Source organism: Podarcis melisellensis (assembly GCF_964234715.1).
Source record: "Podarcis melisellensis genome assembly, chromosome: 13".
Lineage (NCBI taxonomy): Eukaryota > Metazoa > Chordata > Lepidosauria > Squamata > Lacertidae > Podarcis > Podarcis melisellensis.
This window is the reverse complement of record NC_138545.1, coordinates 26,894,160-26,914,127: the sequence shown is the minus strand read 5'-3', so window position 1 is coordinate 26,914,127 and position 19,968 is coordinate 26,894,160. Positions and strand designations below refer to the sequence as shown.

Sequence of the window (19,968 nt, the reverse complement as noted above, 5' to 3'; positions counted from 1 at the left end):
TAAGCCAAAACTAGCAAGTAAGTCCTCCCGACAACTGCTTAACATGCTCTGCCCAGAAATGGGTGGTTTCAGAGGATCCAAGGCAGGTAATGAGAAGGAGAGACACAGAGAGCAACTAGCCTTCCTGGATCTTCTGTGACCCCAATTTAGCTTTCTCCTCCATGGCAGACTCCAATCTCATCTCATCACATGTAGCATGACTCCAAAATGTTGTAGACACACAAGTGAAAAAAGCCCTTTGGGTCTGGCAACAATACACACAATAATCCAGACAGTTATATGGATGAAGTTTATTAAGAGCTAAGCGGAAAGTAAGAGGGCAAATGGAAGACAGAAAGCTGCTTCAACAAGATTAAAGAATAAAAAACCCACAAATTATGTGATGCCTGCCAATCATAGTATTATAGAATCGTAGAGTTAGAAGGGACACTGAGGGTTAACTGGTTCAACCACCTGTAGTACCTACCTTACTGCAGCTACTTACAATCAGCCTTTGGGTCTCATTCTATGCAAAGTAGCAGCACTGATTGCAGACCCTCCAATATTTATCCAATGAAAAGAGGGTCATCTTCTTCTATTATTATTTATTATTATTAGTATCTTTAGTGTTGTTGCTGCTGCTGCACTGCTGCTGCTATCATTTTAAATCCCCTGCCCACTCTGGGTGGCTTCCAACATATATAAAAACTGAATAAAATTTTTAAAAACTCCCCTGTACAGGGCAACATTCAGATATCTTCTAAAGGCTCTATAGTTACTTATCTAATTGGCTCGGGGGTTGCCTAACTCCATACCTCCATTTCTCCAATGCAAATAGGGACATCCTAAGGAAAAGCAGGACATTCTGGGATCAAATCAGAAACTGAGACAGCTTCTGTAAATCCAGGACTATCCCTGTCAAAAAGGGAAATGTGGAGGGTCCATGATGGTCAAGTAATATGAGGGATGTTCAGAGACAATGGGCAATATGACAACAGTTCACTTCCAAGAGGTTTGATCCTGGTAGATCTTGCATGATATCTGGCACTGTCCAGACAATCACAAGGCAGTCAGTAGCCAGGGGAATGTCAATCACTGCTAATTTAGTCTCAGCAAATTTTGGAAGTTAATGCAGGGAAAAGGTGGGTTTGTGGTTCTTAGTACTGGCTGATTCAGACAAATGGAAACACCTCTGGAACAGAAGCATGCTAATTATTGCATTGTGAGATTATGCGACAAAATGTGAGAGTAGCCCTGCATATAATTCTTTCTTGCCATTTAAAATCTAGTGCAGCATGGTGGGAACAGATTTTTTTAAAAAAAACATAAAACAAAAAATCCACAGTTCTGGAATGCAGCTGCTATTGCAGTACAAAAGGGATGTTCTAAATTGGGACAGAAGCACTAGCATCATAATCAGAAAAACACATGCAATAAACCCCACATCTGAATGCAGCTTGGCAGAAGCTCCCCAGAGTTTCAGAAAAAAATCTTCCCCAGCCCTGCCTGGACTGAACATGGGACCTTTTGCATATAAAGCATGCAGTTTACCCTTCGGCTCCGATGGTATTGGATGAAGGGACAGGAAACTTTCTGTCAGAGAATGACTTTCATATTAAGTTATATTAGGTTCCAAGCTTAATTGAGGATGATTCCCACTTCCCCCAATAGTTTCCATCCATTCTCCAACACAAATTGTTTAGGAGGAATACTCAACTCTCACAGAGATATCTTTTGGGGGATTTTTGGAGATTTCACTAGGAGGGAACCACAATCGTTCCTCACACAAATTTATTTACTATAAATTATCCAACTGTTTGAGCTGTTAGGTATATAAAGGCAAGGTTAGATGAAAAAAATTGCCATTTAAATCAAGGGTCATATATTAAATCACAATTAACTTAATCCCATTAATTTTAAGGGGACCACAGTTCTCCTAAATCATTCTGGATCCAAGCTAATGAATTCAGAAATTAGTAGGCACAAGACACTACCTGTTTTGGAACACCCACAATACGTCAGTTAATTTTTATCACCCAAAAGGTCTTCTACCCCAGATTCTTTTAAAGGAATGTTTTACCTCTTTATTCCTCAAGCTGTATATGAGGGGGTTCAAAATGGGACCGATAACAGTATAGAAGAGTGATAGATATTTGTCAGTGTTTGGTGAGTAAGTGGAATTGGGCTTCAAATATGTAATACAAGCAGAACCATAGAACAAGGTCACCACAATGAGGTGTGAAGAGCAGGTGGAGAAGGTCTTCTTCCGACCTTCAGAGGATGAGATCTTCAAAATGGTTGTTATAATGCCAGCATAAGACATCAAGATCAGGATAAAAGGCAAGGTCACAAAAATCATAGCCACCACAAAGACTGCAATCTCAACCTTTGAGGTGTCCCCACAAGCCAATTTCAGCAAAGGGGGAATGTCACAAAAGAAGTGGTTGATCACATTGGAGCCACAGTAGGAGACAGTAAACACCATACTGGTGTGTCCAAAGGACATCAGAAACCCACTTAGCCAAGATGCCACAGCTAAAGTAATAGAAACTTTTTGGCTCATCAGGACGTGGTAGTGTAAGGGCTTACAAATGGCAACATATCGATCATAGGCCATTGAGGCCAAAAGGAAACATTCTGACCCACCAAGGAAGAATACAAAGTAGGTCTGTAGAGCACATCCAATGAAGGAGATGGATTTATTTCCAGAAAGGAGGTTTGCCAGCATCTTAGGGACATTCACCGATGTGTAGCAGATCTCCAGAAAAGACAGGTTTCTTAGGAAGAAATACATGGGGGTGTGAAGGGCAGGGTCAGCCAATGTCAGAAGAATGATGAGAAGGTTTCCTGCCAGAGTGATGATATAGAGTACCAGGAAAGCGGAGAACAATGTACTTTGCAGGTTTGGATCATCAGAAAGACCCAGGAGGATGAATATAGCTGGTGCTGTACTGTTTTGTAGAATGTATTCTTTTCTGTTCTTCATCCTGGAAAGAGAACATAAAGAACTAATGAAGTTAGAGTAAGGTTGTTCGGCTATACACAATCTTTATATATAGATTATATGTGGAACTATGTTCATTGACTGCCAGACTATATAATAATCATTTTCTTTATTAAACATAGCACGTGCTAACCTTTGGTAGAATTGTTCTTAAATAAAATTATTAAAAGGCATCAAACTTGAAAAATAAACATTGTCCAAGAAATTATTTAGTATCATTCATGAGAAGGAATGTACAAAGTGTGTTCTTTCAGAGTGAAACATGTCAATAGCTACAAAAGAAAACAATCTGATACTTACTGAAGCCCCGGAAGATCACACCCAGCTCTCTGTTCCTGACGCCCTAGTTGCACTAGAGATTTCTCAGGCACAGTTATAGAAGGTATACACTGCTTTCAGTGTATTTGCCTCTTCACCATGTTTTATTCTGCCAGATTCTTCCCTCTGGGAGCTGTGCTCCAAGACAGATCACAATGAATTATTCACTGAGCAGGCAGATTCATTAATGTAGCTAATCAGTTATCCACTGTGATACTTCTTTTGAAATAATTTTAAAGCCCTTCATTCTTCATTCTATGGGGCATATGGCTGTGCAGACATAGAATTATAGAATTGTAGAGCTGGAAGGGACGTAAGGGTCATCAGGTCCAACCCCCTTGCAGACAATGTATGGGGTGTTTGGGGAGGGCTAGTAACTCTGTTGGTACAGACATGATTCTTCTGGGGTAGTTTCTTCCCCTTTGGTCCCCACCCTCCACTCAGCTGTTACCTGTGGCTCCCAGAAGCTGTCTTCTGGGACAACTACAGTTCAGCTGGTGCCAAATGTATTGCTGTTTCATCTTGACTTCATCAGTGAGGTTGAGAAGGGGGTCTGGTCATCTGGGCAGGCCAGAATATCCATTCATTTCTGCCAATTCAGTGGTTTGATTGTCCTCTGAGACAGACTGATGCCAAGAAATATACTGTAATGGGAAAACACTTTCTTGACCACATTGTATAACCTCGTGCAAACAAACAAGAATTAATGCTCTGTTCCCCATCATTTTCAAAACACAAATCTGAGATTGTGTCCTTGGTCTCTCCTCCCTACCCCCACCCCCGCATGCCAGAGTTTTCTCCATGAAAACCCACTCTTCCAGGCAGAATCAGAGCAAATGTCAATTCGGGTTTTCTGAGGTTTGACATCTACCCCAATTCAACTTTCAAGATTGTGTTTTTACGAGAAAGCTCTGGAGGTGGTGGTGTGGAAGCATTCAGAAAAGAAGCTTTAAATTGCAGACAATGTCTGGAAATTGTGGAGAAAATATAAGTGTGGATGATGCATAACCTTGCCACAAACTGTACAAAGAAATCTGTATCAATACTCAATAAATAGGTAATTTAGAAATGACTTTAGTAACCAGCTAGACCACTAAAGTTCTTTTTTCTCCCAACAGAGAGATGTGTTTGATGTTAGATGATAATAGATAGATTGATGATAGATAGATAGATAAAGAAAGGAAGGGAGGAAGGAAGGAAGGAAGGAAGGAAGGAAGGAAGGAAGGAAGGAAGGAAGGAAGGAAGGAAGAAAGAAAGAAAGAAAGAAAGAAAGAAAGAAAGAAAGAAAGAAAGAAAGAAGAAAGAAATTCTACATTTGCCTATGAAAGGGCTACAGGGGTGATTTTCATGAATGACTGAGACTAGGCTTGGATTCACCAATAAAAATTGTAGTTGGCAGCATGTGGCATACAAAGTATAGTGGTAAAATTTACAGTGGAAGGAGTGGGGAGAATCTTTGTCCCTTTCTTTCAACCGCTGTCAGTCTTGGTATAGGCCAGTTAAGCCGGAACTAGCACGTAAGCCCCCCCCCAACTGCTTAACATGCTCTGCCCCTAAATGGGTGATTTCAGAGGATCCAAGGCAGGTAATGAGAAGGGGAGACACAGAGAGCATCTAGCCTTCCTAGATCTTCTCTGACCCCAGTATAGTTTTCTCCTCTTTGCCAGACTCCAATCTTATCACAGGTAGCATGACTCTGAAATGTTGTAGACACATAAGTGAAAAATTCCCTTTGGGTCTGGCAGCAATACACATGATAATCCAGACAGTTATTTGGATGAAGTTTATTAAGAGCTAAGCAGAAAGTAAGAGGGCAAATAAGGGGGCAAATGGAAGATAGAAAGTTAATTCAACAAGATAAAAGAATAAAAAAATCCACCCACAGGTTATCCCATGCCTTCCAATAATAGTATCTTAGAATTGTAGAGTTGGAAGGGACCCTGAGGGTCAACTGGTTCAACCTCCTGCAGGACGTATCTTACTGTAGCTACTTGCAATCAGTCTTTGGGTCTCATTCTGTGCAAAGTAGCAGCATTGATTGCAGACCCTCCAATATTTCATCAATGAAAAGAGGGACATCTTCTTCTATTATTACTATCTTTAGTGTTGTTGCTGCTGTTGCTGCTGCTGCTATCATTATAAATCTCCTGCCCATATGACTGGATTGCCCCAGTCACTCTGGGTGGCTTCCAACATATATAAAAACGGAATAAAATGTTTAAAAACTCCCCTATAAAGGGCAACCTTCAGATATCTTCTAAAGGCTCTAGAGTTACCTATCTAATTGGCTCGGGGGTTGCCTAACTCCATCCCTCCAACATTTCTCCAATGAAAATAGGGACATCCTAAGGAAAAGCGGCACATTCTGGGTTCGAATCAGAAACCGGGTCTATGATGGTCATATTACTTGTATGAGGGATGTTGAGAGACAATGGACTATATGACAACAGTTCACTTTTAAGAGTTTTGATTCAGGTAGGTCTTGAATGATATCTGGCATTGTCCAGACAATCACAGGGCAGTCAGTAGCCAGGGGAATGCCAATCAATGCTAATTTAGACACTGCAAATTTTGGAAATTAATGCAGAAAAAATGTGGGTTTGGGGTTCTTTGTACTAGCTGATTCAGACAAATGAAAACACCTCTGGAGCAGAACCATGCTCAGAGAAGTCCAAAAAGAGGAAATTATCGCATTTTAGTTCATGTGACAAAATGTGGGCAGTATACCTGCATATAATTCTTTCGTGTCATTTAAAATCTAGTGCAGCATGATGGAATAGCATTTTTTAAAAAAACAAAAACCCACAGTTCTGGAACACAGCAGCTATTGAAGTGCAAAAGGGATGTTAGAAATTGGGACAGAAGGACTAGCTTCATAACCGGAAATACACACGCAATAAACCCCACATCTGAATGTAGCTTGGCATAAATTCCCCTGAGTTTTAGGAAAATTCTTTCTCAGCCCTGCCTGGACTGAACATGAGACCTTTTGCATACAAAGCATGTGATCTACCCTTGGGCTGAGATGGGAATGGATGAACGGATAGGAAACATTCTGACAGAGATATTGTTATATTAGCTTCCAAGCTTAATCGAGGATGATTCCCACTTCCCCCAATAGTTTTCCATCTATTCCCCAACACAAATTGTTTAGGAGAAATCCTCAACTCTCACAGAGATATCATTTCGGGGATTTCTGGGGAATTCACTAGGAGGTAATATGAATCTTTCCTCACACAAATTTATTTACTATAAATTATCCCACTGTTTGAGTTGTTAGGTAGATACAGGCAAGGTTATATGAATTAAATTCCCATTCAGATCAAGGGGCATATATTAAAGCATAATGAACTTAATCCCATTAATTTTAAGGGGACTACAGTTCAACTAAATCATTCTGGATCCAAGCTAATGCTTTCAGAAATTAGTAGGTACAAGTCCCTACCTGTTTTTAACTCCCACAATACAGTTTTGTCAGTTCATTTTTATCACCCAAAAGGCTTTCTACTCCAGATTCTTTTAAAGGCATGTTTTACCTCTTTATTCCTCAAACTGTATATGAGGGGGTTCAAAATGGGACCAATAATAGTATAGAAAAGGGAGAGAAATTTACCAGTGTTTGGTGAGTAAGTGGAATTGGGCTTTAAATATGTAATACAAGCAGAACCATAGAACAAAGTCACCACAATGAGGTGTGAAGAGCAGGTGGAGAAGGTCTTCTTCCGACCTTCAGAGGATGAGATCTTCAAAATGGTTGTTATAATGCCAGCATAAGACATCAAGATCAGGATAAAAGGCAAAGTCACAAAAATCATAGCCACCACAAAGACTGCAATTTCAACCCTTGAGGTGTCCCCACAAGCCAATTTCAGCAAAGGAGGGATGTCACAAAAGAAGTGGTTGATCACATTGGAGCCACAGTAGGAGACAGTAAACACCATACTGGTGTGTCCAAAGGACATCAGAAACCCACTTAGCCAAGATGCCACAGCTAATGTAATAGAAACCTTTTGGCTCATCAGGACGTGGTAGTGTAAGGGCTTACAAATGGCAACATATCGATCATAGGCCATTGAGGCCAAGAGGAAACATTCTGATCCACCAAAGAAGAAATCAAAGTAGGTCTGCAGAGCACATCCAATGAAGGAGATGGATTTATTGCCGGAAACGAGGTTTGCCAGCATCTTAGGGACATTGACTGATGTGTAGCAGATCTCCAGAAAAGACAGGTTTCTTAGGAAGAAATACATGGGGGTGTGGAGGGCAGGGTCAGCCAACGTCAGAAGAATGATGAGAAGGTTTCCTGCCAGAGTGATGATATAGAGTACCAGGAAAGCGGAGAACAATGTACTTTGCAGGTTTGGATCATCAGAAAGACCCAGGAGGATGAATATAGCTGGTTCTGTCCTGTTTTGTAGAATGTATTCTTTTCTGTTATGCATCCTGGAAAGAGAACATAAAGAACTGATGAAGATAGAGTAAGATTTTTTGTCTTCACAATCTTTTTATATAGATTATATAACTGCCAGGCTGTACAATAATCATTTTCTTTATTAAACATAGCACGTGCTAACCTTTGGTAGAATTGTTCCTAAATAAGATTATTAAAAGGCATCAAACTTGAAAAATAAAGATTGTCCAATAAATTATTTAGTATCATTCATGAGAAAGAATGTACAAAGTGTGTTCCTTCAGAGTGAAACATGTCAAAGGCTTCAAAAGAAAACAATCTGGTACTTACTGAAGCCCCGGAAGGTCACACCCAGCTCTCTGTTCCTGACGCCCTAGTTGCACTAGAGATTTCTCAGGCACAGTTATAGAAGATAGTGATCTTGGGCTGCTTTCAGTGTATTTGCCTCTTCACCATGTTTTATTCTGCCAGATTCTTCCCTCTGGGAGCTGTGCTCCAAGACAGATCACAATGAATAATTCACTGAGCAGGTAGATTCATTAATGTAGCTAATCAGTTATCCACTGTGATACTTCTTTTAAAATAATTTTAAAGCACTTCATCCTTTGTTCTATGGGGCATATGACCGTGCAGACTTAGAATTATAGAATTGTAGAGCTGGAAGCAACATAAGGGTCATCAAGTCCAACCCCCTGCATGGGGTGTATGGGGTGTTTGGGGAGGACTAGTACCTATGTTGGTACAGACATGATTCTTCTGGGGTAGTTTCTTCCCCTTTGGTCCCCACCCTCCACTCAGCTGTTACCTGTGGCTCCCAGAAGCTGTCTTCTGGGATAACTACAGTTCAGCTGGTGCCAAATGTATTGCTGTTTCATCTCGACTACATCAGTGAGGTTGAGAAGGGGGTCTGGTCATCTGGGCAGGCCAGAATATCCATTCATTTCTGCCAATTCAGTGGTTTGATTGTCCTCTGAGACAGACTGATGCCAAGAAATATACTGTAATGCGAAAACACTTTCTTGATCACATTGTATAACCTCGTGCAAACAAACAATAATTAATGCTCAGTTCCCCATCATTTTCCAAACACAAATCTGAGATTGTGTCCTTGGTCTCTCCCCACCACCCACCACCCCGCATGCCAGAGCTTTCTCCATGAAAACCCACTCTTCCAGGCAGAATCAGAGCAAATGTCAATTCGGGTTTTCTGAGGTTTGACATTTGCTCCAATTCAACTTTCAAGATTGTGTTTTTACGAGAAAGCTCTGGAGGTGGTGGTGTGGAAGCATTCAGAAAAGAAGCTTTAAATTGCAGACAATGTCTGGAAAGTGTGGAGAAAAGGTAAGTGTGGATGATGCATAACCTTGCCACAAACTGTACAAAGAAATCTGTATGAATGCTCAATAAACAGGTAAATTAGGACTGACTTTAGTAGCAAGTTGGGCCACTAAAATTCTTTTTTCCCCCAACAGAGAGATGTGTTTGATGATAAGTAGATAGATGATAGATAGATATATGATAGATAGATAGATAGATAGATAGATAGATGATGATAGATAGATAGATAGATGATAGATGATAGATAGATGATAGATAGATGATAGATAGATAGATAGATGATTGATCATTAGAAAAAAGAGAAGAAGAAGGAAGGAAGGAAGGAAGGAAGGAAGGAAGGAAGGAAGGAAGGAAGGAAGGAAGGAAGGAGCTACAGGGGTGATTTTCATGAATGACTGAGACTAGGCTTGGTTTCACCAATAAAAGCTGTAGTTGGAAGCATGTGGCATACAAAGTACAGTGGTAGGATGTTCTTTTCACCGCTGTCAGTCTGGGTGTAGGCCAGTTAAGCCAGAACTAGCAAGTAATCTCCTCCCCCTCCACCTCCTTAGCATGCTCTGCCCCCAAATGGGTGATTTCAGAGGATCCAAGGCAGGTAATGAGAAGGGGAGACACAGAGAGCGCCTAGCCTTCCTAGATCTTCTCTGACCCCAATGTAGCTTTCTCCTCTTTGGCAGACTCCAATCTTATCACATGTAGCATGACTCTAAAATGTTGTAGACACATAAGTGAAAAATTCCCTTTGGGTCTGGCAGCAATACACATGATAATCCAGACAGTTATTTTGATGAAGTTTATTAAGAGCTAAGCAGAAAGTAAGAGGGCAAATAAGAGGGCAAATGGAAGATAGAAAGTTAATTCAACAAGATAAAAGAATAAAAAATGCACCCACAGGTTATCCCATGCCATCCTATAATAGTATCTTAGAATCGTAGAGTTGAAAGGGACCCTGAGGGTTAACTGGTTCAACTTCCTGCAAGACATATCTTACTGTAGCTACTTACAATCAGCCTTTGGGTCTCATTCTGTGCAAGGTAGCAGCATTGATTGCAGACCCTCCAATATTTCATCATCATCAATCTTTATTACCGTCCACAGACCCAACAAATAATTACAAAGCAATACACAATTCATAAAGCCTACCTCCAGGTTAAACAAGCATTTTGTTCAGAATATAGGGTTCATTTGTTCTTGCAACCACCGATAAAAACTTTGCCACTGCTAATGTTCTAGCAATCGTCCGGTCTTCCAATAGGAACCTGACATAGTGAGCCTCTGATTTTCCCGGGAAACGTACCAACAAGGGTAGTATCAGTTCAGCCCTGGCCTTCGCACAATGCAACAGAATATGATTTATGGAATCAATGTCTTGAGGACACGAGCAAAGACTGTCCTGGTAGGGAATTCCTCTCAACCTGCCATCCAACACTGCAGAAGGAAATAAATTTAGTCTGGCTTTGGTGAAAAGCCTTTGATAGTTTGTTACTGTCAGGTTTTTAATGTAAGATGTTAATTTAAAGACATATCCATATTGTACTCCTACTGCCAGCAGACTACAGACTGCATTGGATCGAGATCGCAAGTCACTGTGTGCATTATCCCATAATCTTTGCTTTAACATCTTTTGGGCGCCTTCATAACCCAGGTAATACAGTTGGGGGTGTGTGACAGACCTATAGAGGTGGCTTTTTTAGCCATGGTTTTCTGCCATTTGCCATTTCTCCAATGAAAAGAGGGACATCTTCTTCTTCTTCTTCTTCTATTATTATTATTATTATTATTATTATTATTATTTATTATCATTAGTGTTGTTGTTGCTGCTTCTGCTGCTATCATTATAAATCACCTGAACATATGACTGGGTTGCCCCAGCCACTCTGGGTGGCTTCCAACATATATAAAAACCGAATAAAAAGTTTTAAATATTCCCTATACAGTGCAACATTCAGATATCTTCTAAAGGCTCTATAGTTACTAATCTAATTGGCTCGGGGATGGCCTAACTCCATCCCTCCAATATTTCTCCAATGAAAATAGGGACATCCTAAGGAAAAGCGGCACATTCTGGGTTCGAATCAGAAACCGAGACAGCTTCAGTAAATCCTGGACGATCCCTGTACAAAAGGGAAATGTGGAGGGTCTATGATGGTCAAGTAATATGAGGGATGTTGAGAGACAATGGGCTATATGGCAACAGTTCACTTCCAAAAGGTTTTATCCAAGTAGGTTTTGCATGATATCTGGCACTGTCCAGACAATCACAAGGCAGTCAGAAGCCAGGGGAATGCCAATCAATGCTAATTTAGACTCTGCAAATTTTGGAAATTAATGCAGAAAAAAAGGTGGGTTTAGGGTTCTTTGTACTAGCTGATTCAGACAAATGAAAACACCTCTGGAACAGAAGCATGCTAGGAAAGTCCAAAGAGAGGAAATTATCGCATTTTAGTTCATGTGACAAAATGTGGGCAGTATCCCTGCATATAATTCTTTCATGCCATTTAAAATCTAGTGCAGCATGGTAGAATTGCATTTTTTGAAAAAAAAAACACCAACCCACAGTTCTGGAACGCAGCAGCTATTGAAGTGCAAAAGGAATGTTAGAAATTGGGACAGAAGCACTAGTTTCATAACCGGAAATACACATGCAATAAACCCCACATCTGAATGCAGCTTGGCAGAAGTTCCCCAGAGTTTTAGGAAAATTCTTTCTCAGCCCTGCCTGGACTGAACATGAGACCTTTTGCATACAAAGCATGTGATCTGCCCTTGGGCTGCGATGGAAATGGATGAAGGGACAGGAAACATTATGATGGAGGTATTGTTATATTAGCTTCCAAGCTTAATCGAGGATGATTCCCACTTCCCCAATAGTTTTCCTTTTTTTAATAATATTTTTTAATAATTTTAACATATAAATTATAAAATGCACCACAAAACCTATCACTTATACAATCTTTTTAGACTTCCATCAGCACCTGTGATGATCCACCATTTTAACCACTTCTTATGCATTTCTTAACTTTATATTGCCTTTACATCTCTTAACAAATCATCCTCCCCCTTGTCCATTTTTACAATACTTCTAATAATACTCCTCACAAAACTTCTTGCAACCCTACAAACGTCGTCTGTTCTTCACAATTACTTTTCAAATTGTCCGTAAATCCCCCAATAGTTTTCCATCCTTCCCCAACACAAATTGTTTAGGAGAAATCCTCAACTCTCACAGAGATATCTTTTGGGGGATTTCTGGTGATTTCACTAGAAGGGAATGAGAATCTTTCCTCACACAAATTTATTTATTATAAATTATCCCACTGTTTGAGTTGTTAGGTAGATACAGGCAAGGTTATATGAATTAAATTCCCATTTAAATTAAGAGACAAATATTAAAGCATTATTAACTTAATCCCGTTAATTTTAAGGGGACTAGAGTTCAACTAAATCATTCCATATCCAAGCTAATGCATTCAGAAATTAGAAGGTACAAGTCCCTACCTGTTTTGGAACACCAACCATACAGTTATGTCAGTTCATTTTTATCACCCAAAAGGCTTTCTACTCCAGATTCTTTTAAAGGCATGTTTTACCTCTTTATTCCTCAAGCTGTATATGAGAGGGTTTAAAATGGGACCAATAACAGTATAGAAAAGGGATAGAAATTTACCAGTGTTTGGTGAGTAAGTGGAATTGGGCTTCAAATAAGTAATACAAGCAGAACCATAGAACAAGGTCACCACAATGAGGTGTGAAGAACAGGTGGAGAAGGTCTTCTTCTGACCTTCAGAGGACGAGATCTTCAAAATGGTTGTAATGATGCCAGCATAAGACATTAAGATCAGGATAAAAGGAAAAGTCACAAAAATCATAGTCGCCACAAAGACTGAAATCTCAACCCCTGAGGTGTCCCCACAAGCCAATTTCAGCAAAGGAGGGATGTCACAAAAGAAGTGGTTGATCACATTGGAGCCACAATAGGAGACAGTAAACACCATGCTGGTGAGTCCAAAGGACATCAGAAACCCACTTAGCCAAGATGCTACAGCTAAAGTAATAGAAACTTTTTGGCTCATCAGGACGTGGTAGTGTAAGGGCTTACAAATGGCAACATATCGATCATAGGCCATTGAGGCCAAGAGGAAACATTCTGACCCACCAAGGAAGAATACAAAGTAGGTCTGCAGAGCACATCCGATGAAGGAGATGGATTTATTTCCAGAAAGGAGGTTTGCCAGCATCTTAGGGATATTTACTGACGTGTAGCAGATCTCCAGAAAAGACAGGTTTCTTAGGAAGAAATACATGGGGTTGTGGAGGGCAGGGTCAGCCAATGTCAAAATAATGATGGGAAGGTTTCCTGCCAGAGTGATGATATAAAGTGCCAGAAAAGTGGAGAACAATGAACTTTGCAGGTTTGGATCATCAGAAAGACCCAGGAGGATGAATTTAGCTGGTGCTGTACTGTTTTGTATAATGTGTTCTTTTCTGTTCTTCATCCTGGAAAAAGAACATAAAGAACTGATAAATTTAGGATATGATTGTTTGACTATACAAAATCTTTTTATATAGATTATATATGGACTCTGTTCAATGACTGCCAGGCTGTATAATAATCATTTTCTTTATTAAACATAGCAAGTGTAAGCTTTGGTAGGATTGATCCTAAGTAACATCATTAAAAGGCATCAAACTTGAAAAATAAACTTTGTCCAAGAAATTATTTAGTATCATTCACGAGAAAGGATTTACAGAGTGTATTCCTTCAGAGTGAAACATGTCAAAGGCTTCAAAAGAAAACAATCTGGTACTTACTGAACCCTGGAAGGTCACACCCAGCTCTCTGTCCTGACACCCTAGCTGCACTAGAGATTTCTCAGGCACAGTTATAGAAGGTAGTTATCTTAGGCTGCTTTCAATGTATTTGCCTCTTCACCATGTTTTATTATGCCAGATTCTTCCCTCTGGGAGCTGTGCTCCAAGACAGATCACAATAAATAATTCACTGATCATGCAAATTCTTTAATGTAGCTATTCAGTTATCCATTGTGATATTTCTATTATATTAACTTTAAAGCCCCTCATCCTTTGTTCTATGGGGCATATGGCTGTGCAGACATAGAATTATAGAATTGTAGAGTTGGAAGGGACGTAAGGGTCATCTAGTCCAACCCCTTGCATGGGTCATATGGGTTTGGGACAGGTAGTGCCTATGTTGGTACACACATTATTCTTCTTGTGCAGTTTGTTCCCCTTTGGTCCCCACCCTCCACTCAGCTGTTACCTGTGGCTCCCAGAAGCTGTCTTTTGTGACAACTCCTGCAGTTCAGCTGGTGCCAAATGTATTGCTGTTTTCCTCTCGACCACATCTGTGAAGTTGAGAAAGGGGTCTTGTCCTCTGAGGAGCCCAGAACATCAATACACACTGCTCAGGCTTGTGTCCAGGGGAGGGTCCTTCAATTCTGCCAATTCAGTGGTTTGATTATCTCCTGAGGCAGACTGAGGCCAACAAATATAATGGGAAAACACTTTCTTGACCAAGTTGTATAACCTTCTGCAAACAAACAAGTATTAATGCTCAGTAAATACCTGGTGTTGTCTAAGGGTTTATCTATACTAACATTTTCCCCATCATTTTCCGGGCAGAGGTCCGAGATTTAAATCTCTGCATCCTTTTGGGATTTTTCCCCCTATACCAGAGCTTTCACCATGAAAACCCACTCTTCCCAGCAGAATCAGGGCAAATGTCAATTTGGTTTTTCCGAGGTTTCAATTTTGCTCCAATTCAACTCTGAAGAGTGGATTTTCACAAGGAAGCTCTGGGGAAGGTAATGTGGAAGCATTCTGAAAGGAAGCTTTAAACTTTCAACCCTGTCTGGAAAGTGTGGAGAAAGGATAAGTGTGGAAGACGCCTAAGCTTGCCACAAACTTTGTACAAAGAAATCAATATGAATGCTTAATAAACAGGCCATCTCAAACTGACCTTAATATTAAGCTGGACCAGTAACAAACATCCTTTTTCCCCCAAGAGAGAGATTTGTTTGTTGATAGATAGATGATAGATAGATAGATGATAGATAGATAGATAGATAGATAGATAGATAGAGATAGATAGATAGATGATAGATAGATAGATAGATAGATAGATAGATGATAGATAGATAGATAGATAGATGATAGATAGATAGATAGATAGATAGATAGATGATAGATAGATAGATAGATAGATAGATGATAGATAGATAGATAGATAGATGATAGATAGATGAATGAAAATAGATAAAGTAATGGCTTGGCTCTCCCACAGAAGCGAGACACTGGTAGTAATTATCTCAGGTTTATTGCTCAAACACGTAAATCACTCCGGAACTCCTTCACTCCGTTTCTGACTCCAAGTTTGCAGTTTGGGGGGGGGGAGCCCTTTCGCTTTCGCTCTTTCCCCCTCCTTTCACTGACCTTTTCACACCTTCAAGTTTTGGGGCTGGCTATTCCCGGCCTCCCTCCCTCTGTTTCTGAGCTAAGAGTGCTATTTTGTGTATCTCTGCTCTGGCTCCACTTTCCTTGCTCACTATGCTCAGGGATCAGGTTACCATTGCTATTTGTTGCCTGCTCTCTGTTCCCTGAAGCCATGCTGTCCCTCCTCCCTCTCACATTCCAGCTCACATTCCAGTGTCCTTATCTCTCTTTGTCTGTTCTCATTCCCAGTCTCTGTCAGCTCTGGGAGGAAGCTGATGATAGATAGATAGATAGATAGATGATAGATAGATGATAGATAGATAGATGATAGATAGATAGATAGATAGATAGATAGATAGATAGATAGATAGATAGATGATAGATAGATAGATAGATAGATGGATGGATAGATAGAAATGATAGTTAGGTAGGTAGGTAGGTAAAAGGTAGCAGACCCCTGGATGGTTAAGTCCAGTGAAAGGCGCCTATGGGGTTGTGGCGCTCATCTCGCTTTCAGGCCGAGGGAGCTGGCATTTATCTACTGACAGCTTTCTGGGTCATGTGGCCAGCATGACTAAACTGCTTCTGGTGCAAGGGGCACCAAGATGGAAACCAGAGCGTGCAGAAACACTGTTTACCTTCCTGCACTAGCAGTACCTATTTATCTACTCACGCTGGTATGCTTTCGAACTGCTAGGTTGGCAGGATCTGGGACAGAGCAAGGGGAGCTCATCCCATCACAGGGATTTGAAATGCCAACCTTCAGATCGGCAAACCCAAGAGTCTCAGTGGTTCGGACCACAGCACCACCCGTGTCCCTGCAACAGATGATAGATAGATAGACAGATAGATATATATAGATAGATATAGATAGATAGATAGATGATAGATAGATAGATAGATGATAGATAGATATAGATAGATGATAGAGATAGTTAGACAGACAGATAGACAGATTTACATATTCTACATTGGCAATTATAAGTCTTTGAAAGGGCTATAGGGGTGATTGTCCTGAATGACTGAGACCAGGCTTGGTTTCACCAATAAAAGTTGTAGTTACCACCATTTGGCATACAAAAAAAGGTAGGCAAAGGGTACAGTGGAAACAGTGGGGAGAACCTTTGTTCCCTTCCTTCCACCGCTGTCAGTCTGGATGTAGGCCAGTTAAGCCAAAACTAGCAAGTAAGCTTCCCCTCCACCTGCTTAACATGCTCTGCCCCCAAATGGGTGATTTCAGAGGATCCAAGGCAGGTAATTAGGAGGGGAGAGACAGAGAGCACCTAACCTTCCTGGAGCTTTCTCCTCTTTGCAGACTCTAATCTTCACACATGTAGGATAACTCCAAAATGTTGTAGACACATAAGTGAAAAATTCCCTTTGGGTCCAGCAGCAATACACACAATAATCCACACAGTTATTTTGATGAAGTTTATTAAGAGCTAAGCAGAAAGTAAGAGATCAAATGGAAGACAGAAAGTTGCTTCAACAAAAAATAAAATAAAATAAATCCACCCACAGGTTATCCCATGCCTGCCTATCATAGTATTGTAGAATCTTAGACTTGGAAGGGACCCTGAGGATCAACTGGTTCAACCTCCTGTAGTACCTATCTTACTGCAGCTACTTACACTCAGCCTTTAGGTCTCATTCGGTGCAAAGTAGCAGCATTGATTGCAGACCCCCCAATATTTATCCAGTGAAAAGAGGGACATCTTTTTATTATTATTATTATTATTATTATTATTATTATTATTATTATTATCTTTAGTGTTGTTGTTGTTGCTGCTGCTGCTATCATTATAAATCTCCTGGCCATATGACTGGCTTGCCCCAGCCACTCTGGGTAGCTTCCAACATATATAAAAACTGAATAAAATGTTTAAAAACTTCCCTGTACAGATATCTTCAGATATATTCTAAAGACTCTATAGTTACTTATCTAATTGGCTCGGGGGTTGCCTATCTCCATACACACAATATTTCTCCTGTGAAAATAGGGACATTCTAAAGAAAAGTGGGGCATTCTGGGATCAAATCAGAAACTGAGACAGCTTCTGTATGTCCAGGACTGTCCTTGTAAAAAAAGAGGAAAACATGGAGGGTCTGTGATGGTCAAGTTATATGAGGGATGTTGAGAGACAATGGGCTATATGGCAACAGTTCACTTCCAAGAGGTTTGATCCAAGTAGGTCTTGCATGATATCTGGCACTGCCCAGACAATCACAAGGCAGTCAGTAGCCAGGGGGATGCCAATCAGTGCTAATTTAGTCTCTGCAAATTTTGGAAATTAATGCAGAAAAAATATGGGTTTGGGGTTCTTTGTACTGGCTGATTCAGACAAATGGAAACACTTCTGGAACAGAAGCATGCTAGGAGAAGTCCATAGAGAGGGAATTAATGCATTGTGAGTTCATGTGACAAAATGTGTGCAGTATCCCTGCATATAATTCTTTCCTGCCATTTAAAATCTAATGCAGCATGGTGGAGAAGCAAGTTGTTGTTGTTGTTTTTTTTTAAAAAAAACCACAATTCTGGAATGCAGCTGCTATTGAAGTGCAAAAGGGATGTTAGAAATTGGGACACAAGCACTAGCATCAGAACAGAAAAACTCATGCAATAAACCCCACCTCTGAATGCAGTTTGGCAGAAGTTTCCCAGAATTTCAGGGGAGAAAAACTTTCCCAGCCCTGTCTGGACTGAACATGGGACCTTGTGCAAACAAAGCATGTGATTTACCCTTGGGCTCCGATGGTATTGGATGAAGGGACAGGAAATTTTGTGTCAGAGAATGACCTTCATATTAAGTTATATTAGGTTCCAAGCTTAATCGAGGATTATTCCCACTTCCTCCAATAGTTTTCAATCCATTCCCCAACAAAAATTGTTTAGGAGGAATACTCAAGCCTCGCTGAGATATCTTTTGGAGGATTTTTGGAGATTTCACTAGGAGGGAACCACAATCTTTCCTCACACAAATTTATTTACTATAAATTATCCCACTGCTTAAGTTGTTAGGTAGATTCAGGCAAGGTTAGATGAATTAAATTCCCATTTAAATGAAGGGTCATATATTAAAGCATAATTAACTTAATCCCATTAATTTTAAGGGGACCACAGTTCTAATAAAAAATTATGGATCCAAGCTAATGCTTTCAGAAATTATGAGGTACAAGTCCATACCTATTTTGGAATTCCCACAATATGTCACTTCATTTTTATCACCGAAAGGGTCTTCTATCCCAAATTCTTTTAAAGGCAGCCTTTACCTCTTTATTCCTCAAGCTGTATATGAGGGGGTTCAAAATGGGACCGATAACAGTATAGAAAAGGGAGAGAAATTTGTCAGTGTTTGGTGAGTAAGTGGAATTGGGCTTCAAATATGTAATACAAGCAGAACCATAGAACAAGGTCACCACAATGAGATGTGAAGAGCAGGTGGAAAAGGTTTTCTTGCGACCTTCAGAGGATGAGATCTTCAAAATGGTGGTTATAATGCCAGCATAAGACATCAAGATCAGGATAAAAGGCAAAGTCCCAAAAATCATAGTCGCCACAAAGACTGCAATTTCAACCCTTGAGGTGTTCCCACAAGCCAATTTCAGCAAAGGAGGGATGTCACAAAAGAAGTGGTTAATCACATTGGAGCCACAATAGGAGAGAGTAAACATCATGGTGGTGTGACCAAAGGACATCAGAAACCCACTTAACCAAGATGCTCCAGCTAAAGTAGTATAAACCTTTTGGCTCATCAGGACGTGGTAGTGTAAGGGCTTACAAATGGCAACATATCGATCATAGGCCATTGCGGCCAAAAGGAAACATTCTGACCCACCAAGGAAGAATACAAAGTAGGTCTGCACAGCACATCCGATGAAGGAGATGGATTTATTTCCAGAAAGGAGGTTTGCCAGCATCTTAGGGACATTGACTGATGTGTAGCAGATCTCCAGAAAAGACAGGTTTCTTAGGAAGAAATACATGGGGGTGTGGAGGGCAGGGTCAACCAATGTCAGAAGAATGATGAGAAGGTTTCCTGCCAGAGTGATGATATAGAGTACCAGGAAAGCGGAGAACAATGTACTTTGCAGGTTTGGATCATCAGAAAGACCCAGGAGGATGAATTTAGCTGGTGTTGTACTGTTTTGTAAAATGTGTTCTTTTCTGTTCTGCATCCTGGAAAGAGAACATAAAGAACTGAATACTATAATTTAGGATATGATTGTTTGGCTATACAAAATCTCTTTATATAGATTATATGTGGAACTCTGTTCAAGGACTGCCTAGCTGATCAGGGAATGATTCAAAGGCACATACTGAGGTGTTTAACTTGATTGGAATCAATAGGATTTAGCAGTGATTTTATAATAAAAATTCCAAATTATACCTACAGCTTCTGTGTCTTGTTCATATGGGGAAGAATTTTTTAATAATCATAAAATATATTTCTCTGAAATTTCCATC

At 40.2% G+C, this 19,968-nt stretch overlaps 4 protein-coding genes across 4 annotated transcripts in view; all 4 read right to left on the bottom strand.

Moving 5' to 3' along the window:
- Positions 1–2,011: 2,011 nt before the first annotated feature.
- LOC309355513 (olfactory receptor 10A2-like) overlaps positions 2,012–19,968 on the bottom strand; it is a gene marked incomplete at its 3' end in the record, with an annotated part of 49,601 nt that continues 31,644 nt past the window's right edge. The window contains exon 2 of the mRNA XM_081886451.1: positions 2,012–2,966. Within this exon, the coding sequence (XP_081742577.1) occupies positions 2,012–2,965 (954 nt within the window). The 5' untranslated portion in view covers position 2,966. The remainder of the gene's footprint in view (positions 2,967–19,968) is intronic.
- On the bottom strand, positions 6,790–7,743 carry LOC309355516 (olfactory receptor 10A7-like; the record flags this gene model as incomplete). Its single annotated transcript, XM_081886454.1, has 1 exon — positions 6,790–7,743. The coding sequence occupies one exon, from the start codon at positions 7,741–7,743 to the stop codon at positions 6,790–6,792; it is 954 nt and encodes a 317-aa protein (XP_081742580.1).
- On the bottom strand, positions 12,593–13,546 carry LOC309355515 (olfactory receptor 10A7-like; the record flags this gene model as incomplete). The annotated part of the gene is made up of 1 exon (XM_081886453.1): positions 12,593–13,546. One exon carries the CDS (start codon positions 13,544–13,546, stop codon positions 12,593–12,595), a length of 954 nt encoding a protein of 317 aa, XP_081742579.1.
- Positions 18,726–19,679, bottom strand: LOC309356130 (olfactory receptor 10A7-like; the record flags this gene model as incomplete). The annotated part of the gene is made up of 1 exon (XM_081887309.1): positions 18,726–19,679. The coding sequence occupies one exon, from the start codon at positions 19,677–19,679 to the stop codon at positions 18,726–18,728; it is 954 nt and encodes a 317-aa protein (XP_081743435.1).